The sequence below is a fragment of the Rhea pennata genome, chromosome 31 (assembly GCF_028389875.1).
Source record: "Rhea pennata isolate bPtePen1 chromosome 31, bPtePen1.pri, whole genome shotgun sequence".
NCBI lineage: Eukaryota > Metazoa > Chordata > Aves > Rheiformes > Rheidae > Rhea > Rhea pennata.
In genome coordinates, this window is record NC_084693.1 from 2,427,443 (window position 1) to 2,443,554 (window position 16,112).

Sequence of the window (16,112 nt, forward strand, 5' to 3'; positions counted from 1 at the left end):
CCCTCACCTCGTGTCCCGTCCCCCCCCCCCCCCCGCCAAAGCTCCCCCCAAATCCGGCCCTGTCGCTCCGGCCCCCTCACCTTGCGGCCCCCTCGCTGTCCCCGTCACCTCCTCGCTGTCCCTGTCACCCCCTCACCACTGCCTGTTACCCCCTCATCGCCACCTGTCACACCATCGCCGCCCGCCACCCCCTCCCTGCCCCGTCACCCTCTGTCACCCCCTCAACACCTGTCACCCCCTCAACACCCCCCTCAGCCCCTCAACACCATCACCCCCTCCCTGCCCCTGTCACGTCAGCCCCTCACCACCCCTGTCACCCCCTCAAAACCTCATCACCCTCTCGCCACCCCGTCACCCCCTCCCTGCCCCCGTCACCCCTGTCACCCCCTCAACACCCCCTCGCCACTCCCTGTCACCCTCGTCACCCCCTTGCTGCTCCTCTCACCCCGTCACCCCAACACCCCCTGTCACCCCTCCCTGCCGTCACCCCCCGTCACCCCCTCAACAACCCCCGTCACCCCCTCCCTGCCCCCATCACCCCCCGTCACCCCCTCAACACCCCCCGTCACCCCTCCCTGCCCCTGTCACCCCCCGTTACCCCCTCAACATCCCCCGTCACCCCTTCCCTGCCCCTGTCACCCCCCGTCACCCCCGTCAACACCCCCCGTCACCCCTCCCTGCCCCCGCCACCCCCCGTCACCCCCTCAACACCCCCCGTCACCCCTCCCTGCCCCTGTCACCCCCCGTCACCCCCTCGCTCCCCCCCCCCCCGCGGCTCCGCCCCCCCCGCCCCGCCCTCGGGGCCGCGACCAGGCCGCGCCGCGCCGGGGGGCGGGGCCGCGCCGCGCCGGGCCGGGCCGGGCCGGGCCGTGCCGGGCGGTACCGGGGGGCGCCGCGCCGCGGGCACCGGGCCGCTGCCGCCGCCGCCGCCATGCAGCGGTTCGTGGAGGGGCGTCGCGCCGCCCTGCAGGTACCGGGGGGGGGGGAGGGAGGGAGAGGGGGAGGGGCTCGGGGTGCAGGGTGGGGGCGGGGATCAGGTGCAGGATGGGGAGGGAGTCGGGGTGCAGGGTGCAGGGAAGAGGGGCTCGGGGTGCAGGGTGCGTGGGGAGCAGGGGGTCGGGGTGCGGGGAGCAGGGGGTCGGGGTGCAGTGGGGAGGGGGTCGGGGTGCAGGGTGTGGGGAGGAGGGGGTCGGGGTGCAGTGGGGAGGGGGTCGGGGTGCAGGGTGTGGGGAGGAGGGGCTCGGGGTGCGGTGGGGAGGGGCTCGGGGTGCAGGGTGTGGGGAGGAGGGGCTCGGGGTGCAGTGGGGAGGGGCTCGGGGTGCAGGGTGCGGGGAGCAGGGGGTCGGGGTGCAGTGGGGAGGGGCTCGGGGTGCAAGGTGCGGAGAGGAGGGGCTCGGGGTGCAGGGTGCGGGGAGCAGGGGGTCGGGGTGCAGTGGGGAGGGGGTCGGGGTGCAAGGTGCGGAGAGGAGGGGCTCGGGGGGCAGTGGGGAGGGGCTCGGGGTGCAGGGTGCGGGGAGGAGGGGCTCGGGGTGCAGGGGGTCGGGGTGCAGTGGGGAGGGGGTCGGGGTGCAGGGTGTGGGGAGGAGGGGGTCGGGGTGCGGTGGGGAGGGGGTCGGGGTGCAGGGTGCGGGGAGCAGGGGGTCGGGGTGCAGTGAGGAGGGGGTCGGGGTGCAGGGTGCGGGGAGCAGGGGGTCGGGGTGCAGTGGGGAGGGGGTCGGGGTGCAGGGTGCGGGGAGCAGCGGGGGCACAGCAGGGCCCTTCGCGAGGGCTGCGGGGCGCAGCGGGGTGCGCGGGGTGCAGCGGGGTGCACGGGGTGCAGCGGGGTGCGCGGGGCGTTTGGGGAGAGACGCAGCCTGGTGCTTCGCGGGGGTCCGCGCCCCGAGGGGAGCAGTTTCGGGGGCGGGGGGGGGGGGGCCGCCCCCCGGGGCCGGGCCTACGGAAACCTCCCCGGCTGCCTCCCCGCGCTCTCGCCTTACCGACGCGTTCGAGGAGGAGCGAGGCAAAAACCCGAATCCCCCGGGCGTCCGGTCGGCCCCGCGCGCGCAGCCCCCGCCCCGCGCCTCCCGGCCCCCCGTCGTCTCCTCTGCCGGCACCGTTTGGGCCGGGGCCGTTGAATTCTTGAATTCTGGTTCTGCGCCCGCACCCCAATAACGCGGGGCTTTAAATCAGCGCTGGCCGGGTCTCTCGTCTAAAGTGCCCATCCGGAGGGGGGGGGGCCGTGCTGGGCCGGGTCCTTGACGTTCCTCATCCCTCTCTCACCGTGGTAGGAGCACACCGAGCATCAGCAGGAGGTCCACGTGGTGATGGGCAACGAGGCCTGCGATCTGGACTCCACCGTGTCTGCTCTGGCCCTGGCGTATTTCTTGGCTAAGGTGAGGTTTGTCTGGTTGCTCCAGGAGCGTTTTCGGACAGGGTCGAGGATGGGAAGATGCTTCACTGGATGTCCGTTGCCTTTCCAGACCTCCCCGACGTCCAAAGCCGCTTTCGTCCCCGTGCTCAACATCCCGCGCTCGGACTTCCCTCTCCGCCCGGATATAGCGGTCCTGCTGCGGCAGCAGGGCATCCCGGATGCCTCCCTCGTCTTCCGCGATGAGATCGACCTGGCCGGGCTGCACCGGGCCGGGCTGCTCTCCTTGACGCTGGTCGACCACCACATCCTGCCCAGGTTAGCACGGAGATGGCCAGGGACAACCAGGCTGGTGCCAAGCCAAGGGGGACACGCACCCGCGTCATCAGCCTTAGTTTTGCCACGTGCGAGGGCTTGATTTTGGCTCGGGGTGGGTAAAACCTTCCCCTTTCACCCCAGAGTGTTTTTAGCGTGGAAGCAGAAGAGCAAAGGGGGGTTTCCAGGCTCTGGTGGTGGCGACGCGTTGTAGATGCGCGTCAGGGCCGTGCCGGTCTCACCGTCCCCATCTCGCCCATCAGGGCTGACGCGTCGCTGGAGGAGGCTGTGGTGGAGGTCCTTGACCACCGGCCGCTGGAGCAGGACTGGGCTCTGCGCTGCTGGGTCACGGTGGAGCTGGTGGGCTCCTGTGCCACGCTGGTGACGGAGCGGATCGTCCAGGGCCCACCGGGGGTGCTGGATGGACTGACAGCTGCGCTGCTGCATGGTGAGGATGGGCGGCCGGGACACCGCTCCGGCCCAGGGGCTGCTGAGCCCCAGCCGATGAGGACGGCGATGCCGGGGCTTGGTTCCACAGCGCTGCCGGCCCCCATCCCCGCAGGCACCATCCTGCTGGACTGCGTGAACCTCAGCCCCGCGGGCGGCAAAGTAACACCCCGGGACACGGCGTGCGTCACCCTGCTCGAGTCCAGGTTCCCCGAGCTGCCGGCCCGTGACGTCGTCTTCGAAGCTTTGCAAGCGGCCAAGTTCGACGTCTCAGGTCTGTGCTCTGGGGAGCTGCATCTGGAGGCGTCTGCGACCTTGTCCTTGGACAAACCCTCTTCTAGGGGACGAGGGCACGTCCCTGAGGCCGGGCTCTGGCCCTGGCCGGGGGCAGCGGTGCCCCGTGGCTCACACTGGGCCCCTCTCATCCCCCCAGGCCTCACGACGGAGCAGATGCTACGGAAGGACCTCAAAGTCCTCTCCAGCGATGAGCTGGCCCTTGGCATCAGTGGGATCTATGTGAACTTGGAGGCGAGGCTTGGCAAGGGGAAACTAAGGCACAGGGTGGCTCAGTGGGGACAGCAGGGGTGACACCAACGTCTGCCCCCTCTACCAGGTCTTCTTGCGCCGGCCTGGCTTGCTGCAGGACCTGGAGGCTTTCTGCCAGGCCCGCGGCTTCCTGGGGCTCCTGGCCATGACGGTCTCTTTTAACAACCGGAACGAGCCCTTTCGGCAGCTCGCGGTGTACAGCCAGCGCGAGGCCGTCCGGAGCGCGGTGAGCGGGGTGGGAGCACCTCAAACCCATCCAGGCTTCCGTGTGGTGGGTGCCAGACCCCCACGGGGGCCTGGGGCGGGAGAGGGTGCGCGGAGCTGGGCAGTTCTCTGCTGCAGCACGTGCTCTGCCCCGAAAAGCCCCAGCTTTGGGGCGGGGGGGGGGGTGCTGGAGAGGCGCCCACCTGACACCGTTCTCCGTCCCTTCCAGATGTGCCGGGCGCTGGAGGAGGCCACGACGCCGTCCTTGCACCTCCAAGCCTTTCCCAGCCCCTGGCCCTGCATCAGCGCCTACACCCAGGGCAACACGCTGGCGTCGCGGAAGAAGGTCCTGCCCATCCTCCGGACCGTCCTCGGGGCGCCGCTGGGGCCGCCGGCGGCGGCGGAGGAGGACGTGGCTCTGCCGCCCACCCCCGTGAACAGCCTGGTGGACGAGTGTCCCCTGGCCCAGGCCGTGCCCCCGCTCTGCCCCCAGGCAGTGTTCGAGTGGGTCAGCCGCATCGCCGCCGGGCAGCCCCCCGCTTCCCCGGCCCCCGGCAGCCCCCCGAAATGACCGGGGCTGCACCCCCCCCCCCAAACCCTGCTTCCCTGCACGAGGTGCCTTTCGGGGCACTTGCGAGGGCTCTCGGTACGCACAGGTTGCCCTTGGGGCTCGGCTCTAACCCCCCCCCCCTCCTTAATTAACCCCCTTCGTTCCAGCTGGGGTTTCCAGGCCGGAGCTGTTTATTTGTGGCGATTTCGCCTCCCGACGGGTTCACGCGCGCGGCGGGTTTCTCGGGTGGCCGCCGCCGGGGAGCGGGGAGCAGCGGCCGGGTGGACCACGAAGGCGTTTGGGGGATTTTAACCGTTTCTTGCCCGCTCGAGGGGGCGATGGGGAGCACGGCCGTCCGGGCCGTCCGCGCGCGCGGCCCAAGAGGCGCAGTTCGGGACTGTTTTTTCGGAGTAGTTTGAGGATTAAATTTCCTTCTTTTCCTCCGCTTTCGGCTCTTGGCTCTTCTTCCGGGCGCATTTCAAGGCTGCTCCGCTCACCCCAGCGATGCCCAGCGCTGTATCCTCGCCGTATCCCGGGATAGGGATCTTTGGATCTTTTTTTTTTTTTTGCCAGGGCACAACCCCCCCCCCCCCCTTGTGCCGGGCTGGATTAAAGGAGCGCTGGGGAGCGCTTCGGCCGTGCCGGGGGCTCGGGAAGCCAGACCTGGGGCCTCTGCCCGGGCACAAATGCGGCCAAACCAGTTTGGATGAGCCGTAAGTGCCATCACCGGGGCCACCGATGGATTCCCTCGGGTCGCGGGGCGAGACGGGTCCCTCCAGAGAGGGGAGAGGAGTTGGGGCCGCGGGGAGTCTCTGAGGTCTCGTATGGGGTTGTGCTGCTGGTACCGACCTTGCTGGGAGCCCCCCCGGGTGTCGGGGGGGCCTGCGGGAGCTTCGGAGCCGTCTCGCCGCAGCAGGGCGGGCCGGGGCGACGCTCGCAGCTGCTTTTGGTTTGGAAACGGGGCGAGAAACTCCGGGGAATGGGAGCGGAAAACCCTGGAAATCGGGCCCGAACCCACCCACTAGGCACCCCGTCACCCCAGGGAGGACGCCCAGGGTCCCCCGCGGCCCGTGCGGAGGCGGGCGCCGGAGCTGAGCTCAGCGCCGGAGCGGCCCGAGGACGCCGAGCGCTCGCCCGACGCCGGCTTCGACCTCGATCTCGACGCGCCGGAGACGCCCTCGGGGAGCGAGCCGGAGGGTCCCGACGCCTTCGAGCGGCGCGCTAAGGCCGGGACCCGGACACCCGGGTCCTGCCGCGGTCGGGGAAGGGGTGCTGGGACGCCCAGGTCCTCCTCCAGCTTGGCGGCGCTGGGTTCTCCCCTAGCTTGGAGGTGGGTGCGGATGCCCGGTGGGGGGTGGAGGCGCCCGGACGCCTGGGCTCCTCGCCCGGCACCTCGCTAACCAGGCGCCCGCAGCCGAGCCGTCACGCGGCTCGCCCCGTGCCGAAAACGGTGGCCGAGGACACGGATGCGAGCGCGGGGACGCGGAGGGGCGGCAGCAGCGGCGGCGGCGTTCCCGGTCCGCTTCCCATTAAACTGGGCGTTTTCCGCTTTTCCGAGCAGCGCGTCGGGCAAATCCGGCGGTTCCCGTTTGCTTCTTTTCCGCAGCGTGGAGGCAAAAGCCGCCGCGAGCATCCGCCGCTCGCTTGCAAAGCCCCGCGCGGCTCCCGCCGCTGCCGTTTGCACTACGTACGCTTTTAATCCGCTTTTTTTCGCTTTTTCTTTTTTTTTTTTTTTTTGCTCCGTTACGTCCTTTCCGAGCCGGCGCCGGGCCGGAGAAAGCGCCCATCGGTCGGCGGCGGTCGCGGCGCGACGGGAGCGTTGGGCGCCCCTCGCCCCTCGCGCAGTTCAGGCCGACCTTTCCCCGCACCGCCGGGAAGGGGGGAGAGCCGCGGGGGCGCCGGCGACCGAAAGGCGCCGGGAGGAACGTCGAGGCCGCGCGGGGCTCGGCAGGAAAACGCTCGCCTCGGCTTGCGCGTGGGCTCGCGACGGGTGAGGACGCGTTAAACCCACGCTCGGGCCGGCGGGGATCGGGTTGCATAAATTACCGCGGGACGAAAGCGCTCGAGGTTGGCCGCTCCTCCCGTCCGGGGACGAGGCAGTTCAAGTTTGGGTTGAAAGAGCCGGGAATCTGCAAAGTCCGGGAGACGCTGGGTTACGGAGGCGCTCAGGGATGTCGCGGTCGCGCCCGCGCACCCCGAGATCGCTGCGGTACTCACGCTACAACGCCCGGGAGCTGCTCCACTGTCGCTCCCGTCCACCCTTGGACCTCATCTCCTGGACGGCGCCTGTCTGCAGGGAGAGGACGGAGAGCCGTCGCCCAACTGAAAGAGCCGTCACCCAACTATAAGACCCGTCACCCGTGCCGTAATACCTGTCGCTCCAGCTGTGAGATCCGTCACCCAACCATGGGACCTCATCACCCAACCACGGGACCCCATCACCCCACCTGTGAGAGCTGTCACCCAACCACAAGGCCTCACCACCCAACTGTGAGACCTGTCCATGAAACCCCATCAGCCCAACCACAAGACCCATCACCCGCCCATGAGACCCATCACCCGCCCATGAGACCTCACCGCCTCCAATGGTGAAACCCATCACCCACCCATGAGACCCCACCACCTTCAGTGGTGAAACCCATCACCTAACCATGAGACCCCACCAACTCCAGTGGTGAAATCCATCACCCACCCATGAGACCTCATCACTTCCAAAGGTGAAACCCATCACCTAACCATGAAATCCCACAACCTCCAATGGTGAAACCCATCACCCACCCATGAGACCCCCATCACCTCCAGTGGTGATACCCATTGCCCAACCATGAGAGCTATCTCCCAGCCGTGACACCTGTCACCCAACCGTGAGCGCGGCTATGGTACCATGGGCAGGTCTTCGCCGGCGGCCATGTCGCCGGAGCCGATGTGCGTCAGGTGCACGAAGTTCATGGGCTCCCCAATCATGGAGCGGTCGATCCGCCTCCTCCTCTTCTTCTGGAAGCGGATGAAGGCCATTAACGCCTGCAACCTTTGCTGCCAGGAGCCCCCCCGTCCCCCCCATCCCCGCAGACCCAGACTCAGGACCCAAATCCGTCCCGCTCAAAGCCACTCACAGGCTGTGGTTTCTCTACGACGCAGCAGCCCAGCTTGTGCCAGAAGTCGCTCATCTTCGCGGCGGCAGCCAGCGTTCCTCCTGCGAGGGGCTGGGAGCAGCACGGAGACCCCGGCACCGGCTCACTCCATGGGGACACCAGGCGTGGGGACCTGCAGGACACCCTGGGGATGGGTTCCTTCACCCCGGACGCGGGCCAACCGCCTCGGGGATGTCGGGGGGTGGGGGGGCGTGGGGTCTGCTCTGCTCCCCGGGCCGGGGCTGCCACCTGGCTGATGCATCGTACTGGGGAAACTGAGGCACAGCAGGGCGAGGAGGAGCCGGACCGCTTCCTGGAGTCCCGGCACCCTCAGGTCAGCCCTAAATCTGCTCCCTCACTCTCAGATCCCACTGCAAAATCCTTCCTGTTTCCCACCCCCCTCCAAGCGCTCAGCCCCAGCGCAGACCGGCTGCTCCGCCGGCGCAGGATCCGACCCCGGCACGCCGCAGGGAGCGAATCCCAACGCCCTGAGCGAGGCCGCTATAAATATCCCGGCCTTTCCGAAAAGGGCCGGAGGTTGAGCTCTTCCGCTCCGACTCTAAAAGGAGACCGGGGAAGGGGGGGGGGAATAAACAGCGGCTCTACCCCAGGGGCCTGATTCTGCCCAAATCCACGTGGATTCGGCAAGGGCTGGGGGGGGGGAATGTGGCAGCCTCCCCGCGCCGAGCAGAAAAGGGAGAATCCGGCTTTTCACCCCAAACTTAGCTCCCCCCCCCCCCCCAGCGAGTGACAACTTGTCACCCATAAAACCCACCCGGCGCCACGCACCGAGCTCACCCGGCCCGGCAGGGAGACACCCTCCCTCCCCCCCCCCCAACCGTGCGCGCCGTGTCCACCCTCCGCCGGAGCACAACCCTATATCAGCCACCGGAGACTCCCCACCCACCCAGCCCGGCCGCGGCGCCGCGGCGGGGCCCCGCTGGCGAACTCGCACCTTCCCGGCGCTCAGATCCGAGCGGGTGCTGCTGGGGCCCGGCAGAGGCGGGTCGAAATTATTCCCCTGCGCCGGAAAACAGGAAAAGTCTCTTCCGCTGCCCCGGCGCCTCCGACCGCCGCCGGGGTCCGAAGTCCGCGGCGGCCGGGCCGGCGCTTCCTGCCGTCGGCGGTGCCGAGGAAGGGCCCAGCACCCGCGCGGCCGCTTGGGAAACTCCCGGGTGCCGGCGGCCTCGACGCCGGCGGCTCCCCGAAACGGGCCTCGACCGCCCGGGAAAGGGGATGAGGATGCTCCGACCCTGCGGCGCTGCCGAGACCACCCCCCCCCCTCCTTCTCCTCCTCTCCCCCCACCCCGACCCCCGCCGCCGCCGTCCCTTGGCTCAGGGGCCCGGCTGGGCAGGATGTGGCCGAGAGGGCCCGCAGCCCATCCCCGTGGCGTCGGGGCATCGGATTAGCGGGCACTAATTAGGGTGGGGGGGGGGGAAGAACCGAGGCACGGCAGAAGGAGCGGGCGGCCCCCGTGCCCCTCACCGTGGCGTCGGGGCTGCGGCGGAGGCGCTTTCGCGTGTGAGCAGCCCGGACACCTGGGCCCTCTCCCAGAGTTGGGGTGGGGGGGGGAGGGGGAGAAGGTCCCGGGGAGGTCCCGGATGGGCCCGAAACAGCCCCCAAAGGGGCAGCCGGCTGCTGCGGGAGGGCGAGAGGGGTTCGGACCCCCCCCCCCCCCCCCCGGTTCGCTGCGGCTTTTCCCAGTCGGAGGGAGGAAGGAAAGTTGGGGGGGGGGGGGGGAGAGAGGCGGAGGGGCCCGGCCGCGGCACGGGGGCACGAGCCGAGCGGGCCGGCCCCGGCCCCCCCCCTCCCCGGGGTGGGGTGAAGTTGGGGGGGGGGTTGGGGGTGGGAAAAGGGTTTTTTTTGGGGGGGGGGGGAGAGGGGGAGGCACCTTCCTTCCCGTCCCGGAGCGGCGGTTCCCCTCCCCGCCGGGCGCCCACCGCTTCGCCGGCGCTCACGCCGCCCGGTGCGCTTCGGCCACCCGTGCGACGAGTTGCTGCCGGGCTCGGCCGTCGCTCCGACCGTCCGACCGACGGTCGCTCCCCGCGTCCGTCCTCCGTCCTCCGGCCGCCGCCGCCGCTTTTCCGGCCGGGCCCGAGCGCACGAGCCGACTTCCCTGTTGGGAAATCGCGGCTCTGCGTCACCGGCGGGCGAGCGGCGGGGCCGGGCCGCGGACGGCGGGGAGGCGGGGGGCCGCCGGGCCCGCGTCCCTCGTTCCGCCAGGCCTCCTTAGCGGCTTTCGGGGGCGGTTGGGCCATGGCAGGGCCCCCCCCTCACACCCCCCGCCCACTGGAGCCCGTCACACCCCCCTGTGCTGCCTCCCACCGGCGGGGAAGGGGAAGGGGCGGGGGGTCCTGCTGCCCCTGGGGGGGAGGGCTGGAGGGATCCTGGGAGGGCTGGGGGGTCCCGGGGGTGCCGTCGGGGCTGAGGGGTCCCGGTAGGGCTGGGGGGGGGGGGGCAGGAATCCCAGTAGGGCTGGGGGGTCCCAGTAGAGCTGGAGGAGGTCCCGTCGGGGCTGGGGGGTCCTGGTAGGGTTGGGGGGGCCGCGGGAAGCCCGGTAGAGCCGGGGGGTCCCGTCGGGCCGGGGGGTCCCGTCGGGCTCCCCGGGAGAAGCACGTGGCTGCTGGGCGGGGAGGAGGGACCCTGCCCTGCCCCGGTGCCGGTTCCGGTGCCCGTCCCAGCCCCGGTCCCGGTCCCGGTCCTGGTCCCGGCCCCTCTACCTGCCCCGGCGGCGCCGTTTCCGCTGCCGGTACCGGCCCGCCGCCCAGCTCCCCCCCCGCCCCGGCCGCCGCCAGCGCTGCAGGGAGCCCGGGGCTCGGCAGAGCCGGGGGGTCCCGGCAGGGCGCGGGGGGCCCTAGGGCTCTGCTGGGGCTCGGCACGGCTGCGGGTCCGCAGCAGAGCAGTGGTGGACATGGCAGGGCGGGGGGTCCCGGCAGGACTGGGGGTCCCCGGGCTTGGTAGGGTATTGGGGGTCCCAGCAGGGCAGGGGGTCCCTGGGCTTGGTAGGGTATTGGGGGGTCCTAGCAGGGCTGGGGGCCCCGGCAGGGCTGGGGGTCCCTGGGCTGGGTGGGGTATTGGGGGTCCCAGCAGGGCAGGGGGTCCCTGGGCTTGGCAGGGTATTGGGGGCCCCCGGCAGGGCTGGGGGTCCTGGCAGGGCGGGGGGTCCCTGGGCTTGGTAGGGTATTAGGGGGTCCTGGCAGGGCGGGGGGTCCCTGGGCTTGGTAGGGTATTGGGGGGTCCCAGCAGGGCTGGGGGTCCCTGGGCTGGGTAGGGTATTGGGGGGTCCCAGCAGGGCTGGGGGTCTCTGGGCTTGGTAGGGTATTGGGGGCCCCTGGCAGGGCTGGGGGTCCCTGGGCTGGGTAGGGTATTGGGGGGTCCCAGTAGGTCTGGAGGTCTCTGGCAAGTCTGGGGGTCCCTGGGCTGGGTGGGGTATTGGGGGGTCCCGGCAGGGCAGGAGGTCCTGGCAGGGCTGGGGGTCCGGGCAGAGCTGGGGGGGGTCACTGGCCAGCCTGGGGGTCCCCAACCTCAGCAGGGCTGAGGGTCCTGTGGCTCAGCGATGCTGGGGGGGGGGTCCCAGCGGGGCTTGGGGGCCCTGACCCAAGCAAAGTGGGGGTCCCAGGCCCTTGCACCCCCCCCCCCTCCGGGGAGCAGAGGGTTCGCGGGGCTCCCGGGCCGGAGCCGCTCCCCGAAGCGGCGGAAACCGAGGGGCCGGAGCCGCGGCGGGCGCGAAGGCGTCCTGCGCCCTCTCCTCGGGCCGCCGCTCCGTCGTCGTCGTTGCTGCTCCTAGGGCTCCGGGTGCCGCGAGGTTCCCTCCTCACGGAGCATCCCGGTCCACACCCCCAACCCCCCCGAAACGCTCCAGCTCCTAGGGAAGCGTCAGTGCATCTTCCACCCCGCGCCGGGATGCCGCTTTTCCCGCGCCACCGTGCCGGGGACAGGCCTAAACAGGCCCGTTTAGGAGAGCGGGATGCCGAGGCCTCCGGTGTGTGAGCGGGAAGGAGGCAGCAGAAACAGCCAGGCAGAGCCGGGATGTGGCCAAAACGACGAGCGCGTATCAAAAAAAGGGGGGGGGGGGGGGGATAAAATCGTTCCTCTGCAAATGCCGAAAAGAATGTTAATCCCGAGGAGAGGAGGGCAAGGGCTGCGGGCTCAGCGATGCTGCAAAAAACCCCCACGGACCAGAAATCCGGAGGCCCGAGAGGGCGCTTTGCCCGCAAGGTGCTTCCCTACGAGGTTCAGGGGACGCCGGCGAGACCTTCTCCCCCCTTTGCCATCCCTCTCTCGCGCGCGCGCACACGCGGGGCGAGCAGCTGAGTCATCTCCCCCCCCCCCCCCCCCCACCGCAGCGCTCCGCTCCGCTTCGCTCCGAGGGGCTGCATTGCAGACCGGCGGCAGACAAAAGCCGAGCCGCGGCGCCGGCGAGCACGAAAGAGCCGCTCCGTCCTCCGAGCCCTCCGTCCCTCGGACAGGTAAGGCGCCGGAGGGATGTCGGGTTGGGGAGGGGTGGGAGAGAAAAGCAACAAGATGCTTTTTATAAATATATATATATTTTTTTTTTCAATAAGGTTTTGCCCCGGGAGGGTGATGCGGTGAATTGGCACGCCTGGATTTTGGGGGAGGAAAGGGCAGAACCGCAGGGCGCTGAGCAAGGGCCGCCAGCAGAGATTGGGTGACTAAAGGTCTCTTTTCCGCCCCGATCGCAGCGCGCCCGAGGCGGGATGCTTTCCCCGGGGTGGGGCGCGGGGAGCCGCGCGCGACGCGGGATGCGCTCTCCCGCGCCGACGGGCCTTTTCCCAACGCAGCTTTGATTTCTAACGTCGTGCCTTCAGACTCCCTTTTCCCCTCTGAAGCCGCAAAACCCGTTGGCCGAGGTCCTGCCGAAGGGCGCGACGGGGCAAACGGATCCGTCACTTCTGAATCCGTCATTGTGCCCAAAGATACCCGGAAATATAACCCCGAGGAGGAGGCTATTTAAAAACGCGGTAGCTCATTTTACCCTGGGGATGACACAGGAGCCTTTCATAGCCTCGGCGTCACATCGGGAATCTTAAATTTAGTCACTCGCTACATGGATGGGGAGGAGGGGGAAGGCTCGATTTCAGGGATGCCCGAATCATCCTTTGCGATTCAGGTTCCCAGCGCTTAAAAAGTGGGAAATAATGGGGAAAATAAGGATTATTTGGGGTGGGTTGTGTTTGCTGGGCTCCTCAAAACGGTCTCTTGTCGCCAGCTGCGAGGAGGCGAATGACATAATTCAGCCAGGGAAAAGCTAGCCAGCGCCGCCGTGACTCAGCTCCGGCGAGGCGGCCGCGCCGGAGGCAAAGCCGAACGAAATCGCCTCCCGCTGTTACCCAATTCTCCGCGGATCAGGGTGGGGTCGCGGGAGGCGCTCCGCGGCGCGGCGTCGGACGGCAGCGCCGAGCGCCGTTCCTTCCAGGCTCTTCTAGACGGTTCGGCCGCGCTGCCCCGGGGGCACGGAGCGGGGCGGCGCGGGCTGACCCGCGGCTCGGGGAAAGGGAAGCGCCGTCTCGCACGGTTCGGCAGGGAAACGGTTTGTTTCGTTCCCGTTTTTCTGCCCGCCCCGCTCGGGTGCCGCAGCGGGACCGATCTGCCGGCGCCAGCCCCTTCCTCGCTCCCCGCCGAACCCCCTCTTTCCCACTCCACGTGGAGTAGCGAGGTGCCCCGTATTCGAGGCGGGAGATGTGGCTGGGAAGGTGCTAGCCCGCACCCTGCCCCTCATTTCTGAGGCTCCTCTTTGTGCAAAACGGGGAACTGAGGCCCAGAGCGACGACTCCTCCCGCACGCACGCACCTCCCCGCGATGGCTCAACGAAGGGCTGTGACCACAACCCCCGAGAGGATCGGCAGCAGATTGCTCAAACCTCCCTTCAGTCTGAGCCCAGAACCAAACCTCCCCCCAGCTGCGACACCGCACTCCCCCGCCCCATCAATATTTCTTTTTTGGGGGGTGGGTCCTGTGGGGACTTGGTCAAATCCCATCTCAAGGCCTGAGGGTGTCGATCGCTTTTGGGTGGCCCTGGGAGAGCCTCCCTTCTTCTCTCCCCTCACCCCCTTCCCCTTCGCAGCCTGAAAAATGCTGGACACCATCAGCAGCCAGTACGATTCCTTCATCTACTGGAGGATGCCGATCCCGCGGCTGGACGTGGCGGAGCTGGAGGGGCTGGGGCTCAGCGACGCGGCCCTCTACAAACCCAAGGGAGGGCTGGGCAAGTTCGCCAGCGAGCGGAAACAGGCCAGCCAGGACAGCCCCGAAGAAGAGGACAGTCTGCTGCAGTTCAACAGCTTTAATTTCTGGAGAGCTCCCATCGCTAGCATTAGCTCGTTAGATTTTGATCTAATTTGAAGCCCTCCTTCCCCTCCCCCTGCCCCCTCTCTGCTAGGCATGCAAAGATTTGGTTTTGTTAGTTCTGTACATTGTCAGTTTGGGGGTTGTTTTTTTCTTTCCAGGCAGTTTTTGACATTGCAAATTAACTCAGCGGTTCACCCCGGCCCTGTTGGCGACTGACAGATGGGCTCTCCACAAAGTTTCAGCCTCTGTCTCCACCTGTCCCTGATTTTCTTCCCTTCCTGTAGCAATGCTGGAAATTCCATGACAGCGCAAGCAGGGGCTAACACGGCTGGGGGCAAACGTGAGGGGAAGGGGCAGACAGAGCCACCCCACTGCCCCTCGTGCCCATGCCACGGGGCACAGGACGTGCAGGGAGGTGTCTAGGCACAGCCTGGACCCTGTGGCTGTGACCATGCGTGTCCCTATGCTCTGGAGCTGTGCTGGCGTGGTGGGAAGGCTGCATTTCAGCTCGTTCCTCTTGCTTTTTTAAGAAACTCATTTGTGCAAAGGGAGCAATGCAGGACCTCTGTTAGCTGATGGGAAACGTCTTGGCTTGCGGACGGCATCATCCCTGCTCCTCTCCCAGGGATGCAGAGACCCGTGTGGCTCTGTGCCCCACTGCCCCAGTTTCTCCAAATGCCAATTTATTCCCTGTCCTTCCCTTTGGAATAACCAAGGTGGAAGAGGCAGAGATGCGCACGGGTCTGGGCACGTGAGCCAAGTCTCTTTCTTGAAAAAAAAAATGTCCCTTAGAGCCTTGCAGCCTGAGCCCAGCCAGGAGAAACAACGACCCAGAGGGCAAACACGCAGCAGCTGAAGTGTGGAAAAGCTCTCGTCTTGTTTATGGGCAGTTGATAGGATTACGACTGGGTGTTCACTGCACTGGATTTGATTTTCTCCCTTTATTATCCCCTGCTTACCTGAGCCCAGGTGTGACTCCTGCCTCGGCCACTGGCAGGGATGCATCATGGGGCTGTCCTGTTCGCAGCCAGCCAGCGGGGCCAGATGGGTAATGAGCAGAGCTGAAAGACAAAAAGAATTAATTTGATGTCACCTTGAAATGAAAATGTTTCTGGTTCCACACCCAGTTATCAGCCCCTTTCAAAATAACAAGTAAAAACGCTGCATTCGTTCAAATGGAAAATCTTGTCCAGATGCTGTGAAGTATTTTGGGGGAAGTTTTAACCTGGGCTTTCAACAGGCCGGTGTCATTTCGAAATGGGGGAAAACAAAAACAACAAAAAAGTAAACCCAACCCTGAATCATTCCAGCTTTTACACAGTTTTTTTCGCAAGATTGTTTTCTAGGGGGAGACGACCTGACAAGTTTGCTGTCCTGAATGTGCTTTCTGGTTTTGATTCAGTCCCATTGGCCAGTTTGTGAAACTGTGATGGATATTGGTGAAATAGTGATGTGGAGCGTCTCAAAACTGTCCTAGAAGTGAGGGGGTAGGTGGCCAGTGGGAGGCTGAGGCAGCCTGAACACCTACAAGGCTCCAAAAAGAGGCAAATATTGGGGGAAAAAGAAAGAAAAGAAAGAAAAAAGACCGCAGCTCTCCTGTAATCTCTAGAAATTACCCAGCCTGCTAACTTTAAATCACCTATTTTAAACTAGAGGTGAAAAATGTAAACTGTACTATGTGGAGCTGTTTGGTTTCTGTGTTCCAAGCTGTGAAAACCACAGGAGAATATTTATTATGAAACTTTAAATAAAATTATTAAAAAAAAATACACATTCCTGTGGACGCTTAAGAATCCATATAGACTGCAATCCAGCTCTTTCTGTAATTTGTCATTAAATTGTTTGAAGTCTTTAACTGTGAACTGAAAACTGAAATGAGAACATGTAGCCTTGGACGTAGTGTCTGCTTTTTCGGTTGGGATGCTGGAAATTGAAGAGGATGCTGAATAAAAGGCCTATTTGCCCCCTGCACCTGGTAGAGTGGTCTAGATCAATACTGTGTGGGCATACAAGGGCTTTGGAGGAACAGGATTTTTCATTTTCCCTGGGAAATCTGGCTATTTTGACCCCCCCCCCCCACACACACACACAAAAAGTGGGAGGTGGTGGGAAGAAACCACAGACTGAAAATCACCTATGAAAAAATAAGATCTTTTGGCTGACCCAGAGTATTTTGCTTCAAACCAACACTGAAAAATCCTCCCCTCGTAATATATTTCTAGAGTTCAGCACACGTTTGCGTACGTACACCGCGATGAAAAA

The 16,112-nt window shown here is 66.3% G+C and overlaps 3 protein-coding genes across 4 annotated transcripts; 2 read left to right on the top strand and 1 right to left on the bottom strand.

Annotated features, from left to right (window-relative positions):
• Window positions 1-889: 889 nt before the first annotated feature.
• On the top strand, window positions 890-4,855 carry PRUNE1 (prune exopolyphosphatase 1). The gene is made up of 8 exons (XM_062597996.1): window positions 890-970; window positions 2,268-2,372; window positions 2,460-2,665; window positions 2,926-3,110; window positions 3,225-3,383; window positions 3,543-3,637; window positions 3,723-3,881; window positions 4,089-4,855. The coding sequence occupies exons 1-8, from the start codon at window positions 932-934 to the stop codon at window positions 4,428-4,430; spliced, it is 1,290 nt and encodes a 429-aa protein (XP_062453980.1). The 5' UTR covers window positions 890-931; the 3' UTR covers window positions 4,431-4,855.
• Window positions 4,578-9,745, bottom strand: CDC42SE1 (CDC42 small effector 1). Of its 2 annotated transcripts, none has more exons than XM_062597998.1 (6): window positions 9,482-9,745; window positions 8,496-8,561; window positions 7,523-7,673; window positions 7,293-7,403; window positions 6,627-6,699; window positions 4,578-6,538 (listed from the first exon to the last, which is right to left on the bottom strand). In XM_062597998.1, exons 3-5 carry the CDS (start codon window positions 7,574-7,576, stop codon window positions 6,628-6,630), a joined length of 237 nt encoding a protein of 78 aa, XP_062453982.1. In that variant the 5' UTR covers window positions 7,577-7,673; window positions 8,496-8,561; window positions 9,482-9,745; the 3' UTR covers window positions 4,578-6,538; window position 6,627. The 2 variants fall into 2 exon arrangements, with proteins under 2 accessions (XP_062453982.1, XP_062453981.1); XM_062597997.1 differs by having other exon boundaries at window positions 9,433-9,745.
• Window positions 9,746-11,898: 2,153 nt separating this feature from the next.
• MLLT11 (MLLT11 transcription factor 7 cofactor) lies at window positions 11,899-15,814 on the top strand. The gene is made up of 2 exons (XM_062597816.1): window positions 11,899-12,010; window positions 13,627-15,814. Exon 2 carries the CDS (start codon window positions 13,635-13,637, stop codon window positions 13,902-13,904), a length of 270 nt encoding a protein of 89 aa, XP_062453800.1. The 5' UTR covers window positions 11,899-12,010; window positions 13,627-13,634; the 3' UTR covers window positions 13,905-15,814.
• The last annotated feature ends 298 nt before the right edge of the window (window positions 15,815-16,112 follow it).

Coding starts and splice junctions, on each gene's coding strand:
- PRUNE1 (XM_062597996.1), top strand. CDS start 932: ATGCAGCGGTTCGTGGAGGGGCGTCGCGCCGCCCTGCAG. Junction 971..2,267: donor GGCGTCGCGCCGCCCTGCAG/GTACCGGGGGGG, acceptor TCACCGTGGTAG/GAGCACACCGAGCATCAGCA. Junction 2,666..2,925: donor GACCACCACATCCTGCCCAG/GTTAGCACGGAG, acceptor CTCGCCCATCAG/GGCTGACGCGTCGCTGGAGG.
- CDC42SE1 (XM_062597998.1), bottom strand. CDS start 7,576: ATGAGCGACTTCTGGCACAAGCTGGGCTGCTGCGTCGTAGAGAAACCA. Junction 7,404..7,522: donor TCGTAGAGAAACCACAGCCT/GTGAGTGGCTTT, acceptor ATCCGCTTCCAG/AAGAAGAGGAGGAGGCGGAT. Junction 6,700..7,292: donor CCGGCGAAGACCTGCCCATG/GTACCATAGCCG, acceptor CTCTCCCTGCAG/ACAGGCGCCGTCCAGGAGAT.
- MLLT11 (XM_062597816.1), top strand. CDS start 13,635: ATGCTGGACACCATCAGCAGCCAGTACGATTCCTTCATCTACTGGAGG.